Genomic DNA, 15,318 nt, shown 5'->3' with positions numbered 1-15,318 from the left:
GGATGTCTTTAAGTCCAACGTTAACAAATTCCTAATGAACCGACCTCTTAAGTAAATACTTCAGTAAATCTCCACACTAACGTACTGTACTTGCAATAACCCTTATCCATGAGTGGCTTCCGGGCCTTGATAAGTGGTGACCACCGTGTAAAAAAAACAAAAAAAAAAAACTTTTTATGACCTAGGAGATACACAGAGTGCTAGAGGTAGCCGCAAACAAAATTCTATCATCAGTGTCAAAACAGCTTATGAAACGTTCAGAGAACTCTCAATCTGTATTATTTAGATTGGATAGAGCCCATAAGTAATTTGGACTTGTATTTTTTAGTCAACCTTTACGAGGATATCACTTTACTACTGAATTTTTCTTAGTACTCTAACCAATGCACAATGTGTTCTCTGTACAATCATGCTACCCCCATGAAATAAATAAAAGGTTCCGTTCAAAATTCCGTGCACTCAAGATAAGAACAGCCAGAAGAATTCAAATAAATAAATTCAGAAGTGTAACTCTCAATCTTAGCATTGAAAGCCATTCAATTATTATGACGGTTAAGGGTTAAGGTTGCTGCGTAAAACCCTAGATGTTGTATGGCAGTGGGTTTCGAGCCCTCACCCAGGCCTTACTTGCGTGACTCCAGATAAATGGAAGGGCAATGATGAGGTGACTATGCAGCATCAAGTCAGACCAGACCATCGAAATTAAGTTTATATATTGATATGAAAACTTTTGCTTGTGTAATTGCTTTTAACACCAAGTTAGAGTGGAAGGTATAACTCCCAGTATACCACCTTTATTTAAGTCATATAAATAAGCCTGTATATTTGTTCACTGACTGTGAAGTTGACCATGTCCACGAATGTTTTTTTTTTAAATAAATAAATAAATAAAAAACGAGAAACAAATGAACTGATGAAAAAGCACGAATCAAAATAAATAAATAAACAAATAGAGCTTATCAATAAAATAGATGAATAAGGAAGTCACCTCAGAAAAGAAAAACCAGCCATAAAGATAGGATAGCAACAACGATGAGAGTATGATATTACTTCAATCTCAATCTTAACATCTAAAGCCATCTCAATTATTACGAGGGGTAAGGGGTAGGTTGCTGTGTAAGAAGCTAGATGTTGTATGGCAGTGGGTTTTGAGCCTTCGGCTAGACCTTACTTGCGTGACTCCAGATAAATGGAAGCGCAATCATGAGCTGACTATGCAGCGTAAAGTCAGACCAGACCATCGAAGTTAAGTTTATATATAGATATGAGACCTTTGCTTGTGTAATTGCTTTGGACACCAAGTTAGAGTGGAAAATATAACTCCCAGTATACCACTTTCATTTAAATCATATAAATAAGCCTGTATATTTGTTCATATATTTTATTTTGAAACAAATAAATAAATAAATAAAAAATAAGAAACAAACGAACCTCTAAAAAAGCAAGAATTTAAATAAATAAATAGAGCTTATCAATAAAATAGATGAATAAGGAAGTCACCATCAGAAAAGAAAAACCAGCCATAAAGACTTGAGATAGGAAAGCAGAAACAGTGAGGGTATAGTATTACTTCAGATCAAAGCAAAAACTTAGGCCAATAGAAAACTGCCAAGCTAAAATGAAACCAATACCTCTTTGCTACGACAGCTTGAATACATGGGACTGTACTGCCCTCTTCTTAACCTCTCCAGCCCTGACTCCCTTTCTTCACCACACCTCCCTTTAAAACCTCTACTGTCCACATTCATAAACTATAAATCCCCGCTTCCTTTCAGAGCATAAACCACACTTGAATATATTTTATAAAAAACGAATGTAACTTTGATTCTCTTTTCATTAACATCTCCTTTTTGGTTTGATGAGGTGGCCTCTTTCAATTAGGATTCCACATGAAACATATACGCACATATGTAACCAATAATGTTTGCGTAATAAACAGCCTATATACTACCTCTGTCCTCCATTGAGCACTTTTTAATAATCGCACAGGTTTCATTGTATTTACATCTAGGAAACCAATATATACAACTTATACACACACACACACACGCACACACAAACATAGAGAGAGAGAGAGAGAGAGAGAGAGAGATAAAGATATTTGCGTGTGCTAGAATGTCTTCATTTTAAATTCTACTCAATTATGCAGAATGTAAAGACTATGCATAAATAGAATTCAGCGTAATAGTGAAATGGAACCAATCAGCTTATAAGAAACCATGAACTTTGCTCCTGATCTGAGATGGAACACGTGCATCAGGTCTGTTGCCGAGGTTGCTGGAAAGATGGTGGGATCCTTCTACCGCTCCAGAGGATATCTCACTACTGATGAAATTCTCTATCTATATAAAGGCCAAGTACGTCCAAGGATGGAATACTGTTGCCATATCTGGGCAGGAGCTGCTAAAAACAGCCTATCTTGCCTTGACAGAGTACAAAATAGACTTTGTGGCTTAGTGGGGGGATGCCCTTTTCTCTACCCTGCAACCTCTCTCCCACAGAGACGTTGTGAGCCTATCCTTGTTTTATCGTTGTTTCCATGGCAGGTGCTCGTCTGAACTCCATTCTCTGGTCCCCCCTTGCCAATCTTTCAAAAAAAACACCTGTCTAGCTGAATCCACTGTGAAAAATTTTCCCCACTCTTTATCTGTGCCTAAATCAAAACGTGGATTCCATGAACAAAGCTTCTTTCTTAGAACTGCACGCCTATGGAACTCTGTTCCGTCTGCCTGCTTCCCACCTGACTACAACTTGGATGTCTTCAAGTTCAACGTTAACAAATTCCTAATGAACCGCCCTCTTAAGTAAACACTTCATTAAATCTCCACATTAACGTACTGTACTTGCAATAACCCTTATCCCTGAGTGGCTTCCGGGCCTTGATAAGTGGTGACCACCATGTAAAAAATGAATAATGAATAAATTAATGCTCATTTTTCAAAGGAATATACAAATTATTTTTCTTTCATGTAACCGCTCGCATATCCATGACTGAGTATATTAAAAAGTTTATTTTAATGATTGTTAAATAGAAAAAATAGGCTGTTAATATCTGTGTAAGAGTGAAAAAAACTCAACTTTATGTATGTATGTATGTATATATATATATATATATATATATATATATATGTTTTTAATATTTTTAGAGTGATATACATTAGGTGTATACTTTTATTTTAGATTTCAGATGAAAATTAAAGAAAAGAAAAAGAAACTCTGAAATCACCATCTTTTCGTTCTTTTCTTTTCAGATGTGACCACAGCAAAGAACTTAGAATTGGTGCAAAATCTTCGGGATGCCAAAAGTGAACATACACTCTTTGGAATAATGAATTATTGCAAAACTTCTGGTGGTGGACGCATGATGAGAGCTAATATTTTACAACCTCCCTCAGGTTCGTATTGCATTTTTGGTTCCCTGATTTATCAGAGAGAGACCTATGTTTTCAGTGGCATCCGTGCGTCCGTTATTCCGGACGATTGCCAGATAACTGTCCATTAGTTTTTCCTGAAATTTTGCCACAAATTGTATTTCATTTAATAGTTGTGCACAGTAAAAAAATTTTTTTTTTGCGAAAATTCCCATTGCGTCCCCAGGGGCTTTAAAAAGGACAAAAATGTCCCAAAATGGTCTCAAATTACACATTTTTCCCCATAACTTTTGATTCATCCATTAGATTTTTCTGAAACTTGGCCAAAATGTGGAGCCCATTGTTCTTAATATAAATCCAGTATGGGTTATCCTGGCAAAATTCTGGTTTGCGTCCCCGGGAACTTTTAGTGCTAAAAATGCTCCTTTTTGTGGCTTGTTTTTCATATTTCTCAACAAAAACTTGATATATCTGACTATATAGTGGTTTTTCACCGTGGTCAACTCAAATATACATGTGTTAAGGCCCGAAACTGCACTGTTATTGATTTACACTGGGATTCGGCATCCCCATGGGCTCAAAAGAAGTAAAAAATGTCCCAAAATACCCAAAAATGACACTTTTTGCTTCATAGCATTTGATCCATCCATTAGATTTTCCTTAAACTTGGCCAAAATGTGGAGGTCATTGTTCTTAATATAAATTCAGTATGAGTGACCCTGGCAAAATTCTGGTTCACATACCTCTGAAACTTTTAGGGCTAAAAATATGCCTTTTTGGAGCTCTTTTTCATTAGTAATTGTCTATATTTTTGAGATGAGATGTTTTTATTTATTGAGATTGTCGGACTGACTTCCTCATCTTGGTTGTTATAGTCACAACGTTTCGGCCGTTTTGCCCTCCAGCCTTCATTAGGTGTTTTGTATCGAACTGGGGAACCGTTAGTTCGATACAAAACACCGGATGAAGGCTGGAGGGCAAAACCGCCGAAACGTTGTGACTATAACAACCAAGATGAGGAAGTCAGTCCGACAATCTCTTTTTCATATTACTCAAAAACTTGATATGTATATCTATATAGTGGTTGTCTATGGTTCTGAATTCAAATATACATGTCTTAAGGCGTGAAATTGCACTATTTGTCCATTTTCACTGGAATTCGGCATTCCAAGGTGCTCAAGAGAGGTTTCAAATGCCCCAAAATTGCAAAAAATGACATGTTTTACCCCATAACTTTTGCCCCATTTTAGATTTTTCTGAAACTTGGTGAAAATGTGAAGGCAATGTTGGCCCTTCACACTTCTCACAGTCATCATTTCTTCACTATTTTTTGTGGCGTCATCTCACATGCAGCACCAGAAGGGGGCCACATATGTGTGGCTTGTTATCCTTTCAATTTACTTATTCAAATTGATCCAAACCAGTTACAGCCTGTCATGAACTACCTTTATGCAAACTAATTCAGGAGTAAAGTTATTGGTGTCCTTATTTAAAACTGATAAAACACACCCTTGGCAAACTCCTCTTCTTATTAATGTTTCTTCACTCTTCATCTATTCTAACTGTCATCTTTTGTCTCCAATAGAAGTTCTTCAGAATTCCAGGGTCGTTCCCAAATAAAGATAACAAATCTTTATTTATATTATTGTTGTAGACCCGTGCTAGGTGTCACAAATGAAAGAAACCACAAGTAGTGTAAAGTGTATAAAATATAATATGTATTTATCATAAAGAATACAGGAGCCACTAAAGTCGTATGAGAGGAACGTGTTCGTAGCATGCGGTTAAACATGGTATGAATGTCTCCATTTAGTCTCTGAGACCAGTGGTATACATAGGACTGGTTGATTCCCCGTAGTATTCAAATAGGGGTGATTAGTACCCCAAAACAATTATATATATATATATATATATATATATATAGTAGCAAAAGTATCCGTCATTGACTGGGTTCAAAATCAGCCTACAGAAAATGGACTTTGATTTATGAAAGTATGATAGGTTATGAAAAAGAAGGGTTGTAATGAGATAGCTTCGAATTTGGGGGTATCAAAACCAAAGCAAAATATGATGAAAGTAAAAATAAAATAGATAAACCCCATAATTTATTATACCATACCTGTTCACACTGAAACACTTATCGCAATATTCTGTGGATCATATTTCCATTCTATGGAGATCAGGCGCGAACGAACACCCCATAATTTTATTATACCATATTTCTTCAAACTGAAAATAATTATCAAAGTATACTTACGCAGATAGATATGAAAAGTCTTTATTAAAGTTTGTGCATATTTCCATTCTATGGAGGCCAGCTGCGAACGCAGACCCCACAATTTTAGTATACCATCCCTATTTAAGTTAAAACATACTTATCAAAGTATTCTTATGTACATCTATATCAAAAACACTTGTAAACGTTTTTTTTTTAAATTTTTTATTTCCATACTTTGTGGACCAGACGCGAACGCAGACCCTACAGTTTTAATGAACCACTGTTCTGCCGGATCAAACCTACCCATTCCTGTGTCTCGATACATCTTCTATCATTATATGTAATTAGTTTTTTAAAATAGTCAACCATATAGGAGCCTATTTGTGACACACGCACACACACACACACACACACACACACATACAGAGACATTCAGCTTTATATATATATATATATATATATATATATATATATATATATATATATATAAATATATATATATCTATATCTATAAGTAAATTCTTGGTACAGCAAAATGGAAGGAGAAATTTCAGAGGAAACATAATTTAATTTAAATCAAAGAAACAAAAAAAAACGGGCAGGTGGAATTGTTAAAATTTCCTTAAGGCCTTATCGTCTGACCCTCTAAGAGGAAACGTCAGAATGATAAATTAAAAGCTAAGAATCGAATGAGGAAAGAGGGAAATTGGTTTCAGTTGGAAAACCAGTGAGAGAAAAAAAAAAATATATATATATATATATAATTCTCACTGTTCAGGTGGTTTTAAATCAGTAAATATTTCCAACTGATGTTTCAAAATCTTTTGTCTACACAGGCTAGGTCGAGAGTTATTAATGACTAACACCTCAATGATATTGAGATGATAGTTCGACCTAGCACTGTATAAAACAGAAAACCAACCATCGGTTTTAATTTATCATTCTGACGTTTCCTCTTAGAGGGTCAGACGATAAGGCCTTAAGGAAATTGTAACAATTCCACCTGCCCGTTTTTTTTGTTTCTTTGATCTTTTTATTTAAATTAAATAAATATATATATATATATATATATATTAAAAAGTTTGACTCATGTCCAGGTAACCTACATCTAAAATTTCAAGTGTTTAGACCCAAAAGTTTGGTAGAGTTTTCAAAGGGCAAATCGTTTAACTTTGACACCTTGACAGCTAAATTTCTGGCTAAAAACTGCTTAAAAATCTCAATATCCTTTGTGTCAAATCTCGAGTCTGTAGACTGAAAATTGACAGAGTAGTTTGGTAAGGAAATACACACACCATTTCACTTTTATAAATATATAGATTTGCGTTTATTTTTATAATCTTCACGTATGTCTTTTTTTAATTATTATCATTTGTATTCTCTCAGATGTAGAGACTATAACGTTGCGGCAATCAGTAGTTTGTGAATTTACTGAAAATGAGGAACTGTTCTACAGTCTACAGTCCGTCTTGAAAAGATTTCTGGACATTGATCATCTTCTCTCGCTCTGTGTCCAGCTTCCGAAACAAGAGACAATAAAAACTGCTGAAAATAAGATCGCCAACATGATACATTTAAAACACATCTTGGAAATGGTCAACCCTTTGCAACAGGCTCTCAAACATTCAGAGAATACACTTTTGAAAGCTTATTCTAAGGTTAGAAGAATATTTTTATTTATTTTTATTATGCTTGTTAAAACTGTCCAATTTTTTATACTAGTAAATTAACCAAAGAAATATGATAGTTTTGTCAAGTCAGAAAAGATATTGTTTTATTAAAAGCCAGAAGAGTGGAAGTAAGGGATAGAGAGGGGAGGAGGGAAAAGAAGGGAAAGGAAAGGTCGGGGAAAGACACTAGAGAAAAAAGTAATAAAAAAGGAAAATACAGATATAAATTAAGTTAAAATTTTATAAAGTTATAAATATAAGACAGAGCAAGAGATGGGGAGGGGGGGAAATAAAAAAGAAAAATGTGGGGGGGGGAGAGGCAATTAATAATTGAGCGTGTCTAAAAAGTTGTTGTGCATTGATGGCTGGTGATTTGCATGTGTCTCAAGGTCAGAACTGGCTTAAGAAATCAGCAATCTTCCGTGACATGTGGTGGTGGTGGGGTGGGTAGAGAGAACCAAGATGCGTTCAGTTCAAATGGGTAAACAGATGCGTCCAATATAGCATATAAAAATCTCTTTGAGTAGGAAATCAATTATAGATTCTGTTGGGTATATTTTAGATTTGGAGTCGGGTTTAGGGGAGATGAAGAAAAAATGGAGTTTTGTAGTAGTTTCAGAACAGTTAGAGTTTTAAGTACATAGGTTTAGTAATTTTATTATAAGAAAATTGGGATTTATTAATGGAGAGTATAATTTAGTCCTGTTTTCTTTTTTTTTTTAACTATCCAGTTTTGATTCATCAATTAAATTATCCAGTTTGTATATATTAAACCATCAAAAAGATACCGATATTAAAAGTCTTTGCTCATCTTGAAAATGTAAAACAGTGTTTTTGAAAATTTTTATCCATAACGATAACGACGTTTGCTCTTTATAACTTGATTCTGTTTACCAATGAGCTTATAAATGCCTTGTATGTAAAATTCTTTCAGTTCTGGTGTGAAATATGAATCTAACTCATGTTCAATCTCTACTCATGATATCCATCTAATACCATGTAAACTGTTTTGTAATCCTTAGTATAAGTGAGAATCCAAGGGCACTATGTCAGAATATGTAGGATGAAGCAAAATTTTGCAATCAAATTCTCCTAGAAGATTTTTTTATCAGTAGCGATGTTTTTGTTTTATTTTACTTCCGTCAAAGTTCTCAGAAATCAAGGGTCCCACAACCTGAGGCTAACACTTGAACTCTATATGAAATACATAGACATTCGAATGTTCCATGAAAGTTCTTTATCTCTCAAACACAAAGTTAGTAAAGAATTTGAGAACATAATTTTCCTCTCCCCAATTAACCATTTTTATATATTTTAGTATATCTTACGTTTTGGTCCCTTGGTCTTACTGGATTCCAGGACAAGAATTTATCTAGTCTGGTGGAGTATCCAGGTTCGTGCTATTACTTGAGGTAACATCACTTGGAGAAGGTGCACCATTCCTCGTAAAAGCTAATGTGGGTTAGCCATAGTGAGGAAATCTTATTTGGGCAGCGAATACTATGTGATTTTGAATATTTAGTCAGGGTTTACTTCTAGGGATAAGTATCCTCATGCCAGGTTTTTCTGGCAAACTCCTGTACAGAGAGGCCTTAGACACTCAAAGATAGTGTCTAAGTAGGCATTGAGAATAAACATTATCGTGATTTGAGATGACTCCCTTTCTCTTCACTGAAAAAAGGTTGTTTTCAGGTCAACATGGGTGAAAATATTGCAAAAAGAAATATGAATGATGTTTTAATAATTTGAAAAAATAAGTTTTACATTGCTCATGTTTAACTAACAGTAATGTGCATAAAATAAATTACAAGGGTTTAAAATTCCCCATCTACAAAACGGACAAAATAATTTTGAACTGAACTGATATTATGAACTGTCCTGTTATCTTCTATCAAAGTATTAAGCTATTTAGTTTAGGTCCATCAAACTATTAAACTATGTGTTCCATATCTTTTTAGCATTTAATTATCTTAATTATGAGTTAATTATCTAAACTTCTTTTGCAAGGGATTTAAGTCACAGCCTCTAAAATATCATGAATATGTGTGGAATGAGAGCAGTGTACCTGAGGTGGATTAATTAAAGGAATCAGTTCATATAGTAAAAAAGCCGCTCAAAATATTGAGTTGATAACAGACGTCAACTTCAATGAATATCTGGACTGACTGGATTAAGTAAAGAGTTCAACTTATATGCTCAAAATATTGAGCTGATCAGATGTCAATTACAATGAATATCTGGACTGACTGGATTAAGTAAAAAGTTCAATTTATATGCTCAAAATATTGAATTGATCAGATGTCAACTTCAATGAATATCTGGACTGACTGGATTAAGTAAAAAGTTCAGTTTATATGCTCAAAATATTGAATTGATCAGATGTCAACTACAATGAATATCTGGACTGACTGGATTAAGTAAAAAGTTCAATTTATATGCTCAAAATATTGAATTGATCAGATGTCAATTACAATGAATATCTGGACTGACTGGATTAAGTAAAGAGTTCAATTTATATGCTCAAAATATTGAATTGATCAGATGTCAACTACACTGAATATCTGGACTGACTGGATTAAGTAAAAAGTTCAATTTATATGCTCAAAATATTGAGCTGATCAGATGTCAATTACAATGAATATCTGGACTGACTGGATTAAGTAAAAAGTTCAATTTATATGCTCAAAATATTGAATTGATCAGATGTCAATTACAATGAATATCTGGACTGACTGGATTAAGTAAAGAGTTCAATTTATATGCTCAAAATATTGAATTGATCAGATGTCAATTACAATGAATATCTGGACTGACTGGATTAAGTAAAAAGTTCAATTTATATGCTCAAAATATTGAATTGATCAGATGTCAATTACAATGAATATCTGGACTGACTGGATTAAGTAAAAAGTTCAATTTATATGCTCAAAATATTGAATTGATCAGATGTCAATTACAATGAATATCTGGACTGACTGGATTAAGTAAAAAGTTCAATTTATATGCTCAAAATATTGAATTGATCAGATGTCAATTACAATGAATATCTGGACTGACTGGATTAAGTAAAAAGTTCAATTTATATGCTCAAAATATTGAATTGATCAGATGTCAACTACAATGAATATCTGGACTGACTGGATTAAGTAAAAAGTTCAATTTATATGCTCAAAATATTGAGCTGATCAGATGTCAATTACAATGAATATCTGGACTGACTGGATTAAGTAAAAAGTTCAATTTATATGCTCAAAATATTGAATTGATCAGATATCAATTACAATGAATATCTGGACTGACTGGATTAAGTAAAGAGTTCAATTTATATGCTCAAAATATTGAATTGATCAGATGTCAATTACAATGAATATCTGGACTGACTGGATTAAGTAAAAAGTTCAATTTATATGCTCAAAATATTGAATTGATCAGATGTCAATTACAATGAATATCTGGACTGACTGGATTAAGTAAAAAGTTCAGTTTATATGCTCAAAATATTGAGCTGATCAGATGTCTACTACAATGAATATCTGGACTGACTGGATTAAGTAAAGAGTTCAATTTATATGCTCAAAATATTGAGCTGATCAGATGTCAACTACAATGTATATCTGGACTGACTGGATTAAGTAAAAAGTTCAGTTTATATGCTCAAAATATTGACTTATGTAGTATGTTTAAGACTGATGAAATTCATAGATTTCAAAAAAACAAACTATCCTGGAATTGATATAATGAACAACTCAATTAAATTCAGCTGATAAATAACTGTTAATTTCTCAACTGCATATTGTAAACTTTGTTTTCTTCTGACAAACTATACAGTCTTGATCCACCAAACTATCAAACCGTCTCTTAAACTATCCATTTTTTTCATATCAAACTACTAATCACATGATTGTTTTGTAAACTACAAATTCAGTTTTGATCTATCAAACTACTAAATTATCAAACTATCAAACCATCCAGTTGTGATCTATCAATCCATCTATCAATCTATCTATCAAACTATCTAGTATTAATAGAGCAAACGAACAAACTATCTAGTATTAATAAAGCAAACTATCTAGTTTTAATAGAGCAAACTATCTAGTTTTAATAGAGCAAACTATCTAGTATTAATAGAGCAAACTATCGGGTATTAATAGAACAAACTATCAAACTATCTAGTATTATTAGAGCAAACTAACAAACTATCTAGTTTCTATCAATCATTATAATCATCAGAACGGGCCCTTTGCTTGAACCAATGTGACTCTTCCTCTCCAGAGTTTCCTATCCCCTACCAGCTGCCCCAAACCCGCAGGTCCACAGCCGGCGCCATACACCACCTGCTGGATGTTTGTGGATCCAGGTCATCCCCCACCTGCTCATCTTCACCGTAGAGTCTACAGCAGTACATCACTCACCAATTCATGCTTGTTCCCCAGACAGTGACCGGCAAATCGCAGGTGTCTCTCCACAATGGCATCAGACATGGCAGGCAGGTTGCCACAAAGCAACTGCCCCGTGGGATGACTCTGCCAAGATATATTCAACAAGATGTATTCATTCAGTGTGGACTTCAGGGCTGGCTGTCAGACTTGGAGGGCGGTTCTTTGGGGCGGTGGTGGTGGAGTTTGTCCTTGTTTGCAGTGCTGCAGCCTGGACGCTCACCGGGGAGTTGGAGGGAGGGCTGGATGGGCATGCACCCATATGCTACAAACAGTGTTCAATATATCTTGGTTTCTATCAAACTACCAAAAAATTGCTAGTATCATAAACTATTCAATCTTAAGAGTAATCATATTATTGATTGCTGGCTTTTTTCTTTATATTTCTTTTGCACAAATGCTTATACATCATTGCACTGTCCTACATTGTCCTATATTTATAATTTATTTTTGTGTTTTGAAAATGCATGGTCACAGAACATTTTAGTGCCTTCAAAAACCTTCCATTGTTTGTGTAAAACATGCTTTGGGTACTTCTCGGTAGAAATCCCTCTTGCATTAAAAAAACTAATAATAATATTATGGTTTTGTAAACTATCCTTTGTTTTCATCTTTCAAGCAATCAAACTGTCTCTAAAACTATTCACTTTTATATATTTCGGCACCATCAAAACCTAGTATTGTTATGGTAAAAATATTTTATTGGAATTTCTTTATCAAAGCTGTTTCTTTGTGAAATAAGAAGAATGTTTATGTGTAATCAGTCATACTTAGTTCATTGTTTGCTATTTTTGTGTCTGTTATCTTATATGGTCTCATTGATGGAGAGATATAGTTCTTTATTGTCTGGTTATATGCGTTACATTTCACTGTTAATCAAGTATTTGGATAATATATATCTATATCTATATATATCTATATCTATCTATCTATCTATCTATCTATCTATCTATCTCTCTCTCTCTCTCTCTCTATATATATATATATATATATATATATATATTTTAATAACAGTGGTAATATTAAAATAGCTCTAGGATATATATGCCTATCGAGCTTATATATCTGCATTGCAACGAGCAATGTTTCAGTTTATTTTAATTGTATTAATTAAAATATACTCTGCTCTTTGGACTGTTGTTCTAATCCCCTTATATATATATATATATTCGAGGGTGCTGAAAACCAAAAATAACATTTAAAATTCGAGGGTGCTGAAAACCAAAATAACATTTAAAATTCGAGGGTGCTGAAAACCAAAATAACATTTAAAATTACAGAAAAGAAGAAGTTTCCAAGATATGAAGCAATTATACTATCAAAAAGTGGTGGTGGAGGGCACTTTTCTATATTAATTTAATGTAAAATGAGCACCCGCTTTATGGCCACCTTTTAGTGGGAGAGGCTTTTAGTGGGGGAGGTCTGTTATTTTTTATTAGAGGTGGTGTTTATTGTGGCATGGTAGACCAACACAAAACCCACCCTAAAAAAGTTGTTTTCTATAGGTTTTCGGGTGTGCTGAAAACGAATATCACATTTAACTTTTCTGCAAATAAATATTTTTCCGTTTATTAAGCAAAAATAGGCACACTTGCGTGTAGAACATAGGCAACCATTTATAACATAAAGAATTACATTGCTTAATACGTGGAAAAATACTTTTTTGCGGAAAATTTAAATGTAATATTTGTTTTCAACACACCTGAAAACCTATAGAAAATAAGTTTTTTAAGGTAGGTTTTGTGTTGGTCTACTAGATTACAATTACCAAATAAACACCACCCCTAGAAAATAACAGATGCCCCCCCCCCCCAAAAAAAAGAAAGGTGGCTATAAAGTGGGTGTTCATTTTACAATAAATTAATTTAGAAAAATGACCCCCCAATTTTTTGAAACTAGTATTTCTTCATATCTTGGAAATTACTCGTTTTCTGAAATTTTAAACATTATTTTCATTTTCAACTCCCTCAAAAACCTATAACAGTGGTAATTTTAAAGGACTTTGGAAGGTGGAGAGATACTGCACCTTTACCAATGTTTCAATCATAGTCATTTGTTTTCCTAGTTTTGTATATGAATTACAAAATATCTGATATTTCCCCAAAACCTCTGACCTTCATGGAAGGGAGACTAAAACTTGCTGTTATGGTTTCAAATGATCTGAAATAACAGCAAGGGAAGACTTGATTCCAAATATTTCTCATATGTTATATTTCCCTTTTTTGGTTTTCATACATAAAGTAAATTTCACAGTGTATAAGGATTATTTGATACTGGAGATATTCATAATCATACCCTATTTCCAAAAGAGGGGAGATATAATATATGAGAAATATTTGGAATCAAGTCTCCTCTTGCTGTTATTTCAGATCATTTGAAACCATAGCAGTAAGTTTAAATCTCCTCTCAATCAAGGTTTGGGGGAAATATGTATATACATAAAATCTTAAAAAAAAATACTTTGCAAGGATGAGATATAAGTAAAATATTTTCGCTTGTTTTTTTTTCCTTATAAGGGAAATGGTTTCCATAATATTTTATTGTTAAAGTGTTTTTTATTCAATAAGTCTGAAGAATGGATGTTCTTGTGAAAATTTTCAAATGACATAATGTTTGAATTTGTCTGAATAGTCTTGAAACAATTGTAACTAACGATGAAATACACTATTTGTTGCTATCAAGCCATTCTTTGATGTCTTGGTTTTTGTTAAAACAATATATGAATGCTCAATTATGAAATATGGTAATTTTGTAGCTTACAGTTTAAGTCATCTTTTTTGGCTTAAAATTTATTGGTATATGAACGATTACTGAATTTTCAAATATATAAACCCAGTAAAATTCGGAATACTACAAATAAAACTATATATAAGAGCAAATAGTTAATAAAACATGTTAAAAAACACTTTGAAAAAGAGTTTAAAACATATTTAATCTGAAAAGGAAACACTTAATAAGTGGATAGTCCTTAATCCGCGGAGTTTCAAAGAAATACTTTCCTTCTCATCATAGGGTAGGAATTAGCAAAATGCGGGATCGGATTTTGCATACAAAAGTATTTGATGAAACTGCAAGTAAGTCAAAGATCTTACTTGATAACAAAAAGTGAAGCAGAGGGAATATGGTGAAGAAAAAGGTGATTTCACGTGAATGGATATATATATATATATATATATATATATATATATATATATATGTATATGTACTTAGTAAAACGATTCATAATTTTAAATTAAAGATCAGTTTCAAAAGAAAAACAAACAAAATCCACTAGATTGTACGATCATTTCAGAAACCATGTTCATTTTATTTAAATTGACAATTATTTGACAAAAATTTTGTCTCCTCATCAGCAAAAATAGGAGGGGGGACAGTTAAAGACACCAAAATAAAACTAGCATTTTAGTCATGTGTAAGGCAGATATTCTTTTTATCTCCATTATAAAATCTGTTTTAATTTGCGTTAGTCTAGGAATAAATGTATTAATACATTTACTAGTACATTAAAATAAATTCTGCTCTTTAGACTCCAGATCTAATTCCCTAAAAAAAAAAGTATATATATATATATATATAATCTTCTGTCAAATTTTATTTTCTTCACATGTGTTACAATATTGTTG

General features: G+C 33.1%; 1 protein-coding gene across 1 annotated transcript in view; it reads left to right on the top strand.

Annotated features, from left to right (window-relative positions):
- LOC145247298 (mutS protein homolog 4-like) overlaps positions 1 to 15,318 on the top strand; it is a 150,557-nt gene that overhangs the window by 50,162 nt on the left and 85,077 nt on the right. The window contains exons 9-10 of the mRNA XM_080108920.1: positions 3,252 to 3,395; positions 6,976 to 7,247. Of these exons, the coding sequence (XP_079965046.1) occupies positions 3,252 to 3,395; positions 6,976 to 7,247 (416 nt within the window). The remainder of the gene's footprint in view (positions 1 to 3,251; positions 3,396 to 6,975; positions 7,248 to 15,318) is intronic.

Source organism: Euprymna scolopes, chromosome 25, assembly GCF_053919585.1.
Source record: "Euprymna scolopes isolate OS-2025 chromosome 25, ASM5391958v1, whole genome shotgun sequence".
Classification (NCBI taxonomy): Eukaryota; Metazoa; Mollusca; class Cephalopoda; order Sepiida; family Sepiolidae; genus Euprymna; species Euprymna scolopes.
The sequence above is the reverse complement of the archived record's forward strand: the minus strand, read 5'-3'. Positions and strand labels throughout refer to the sequence as shown.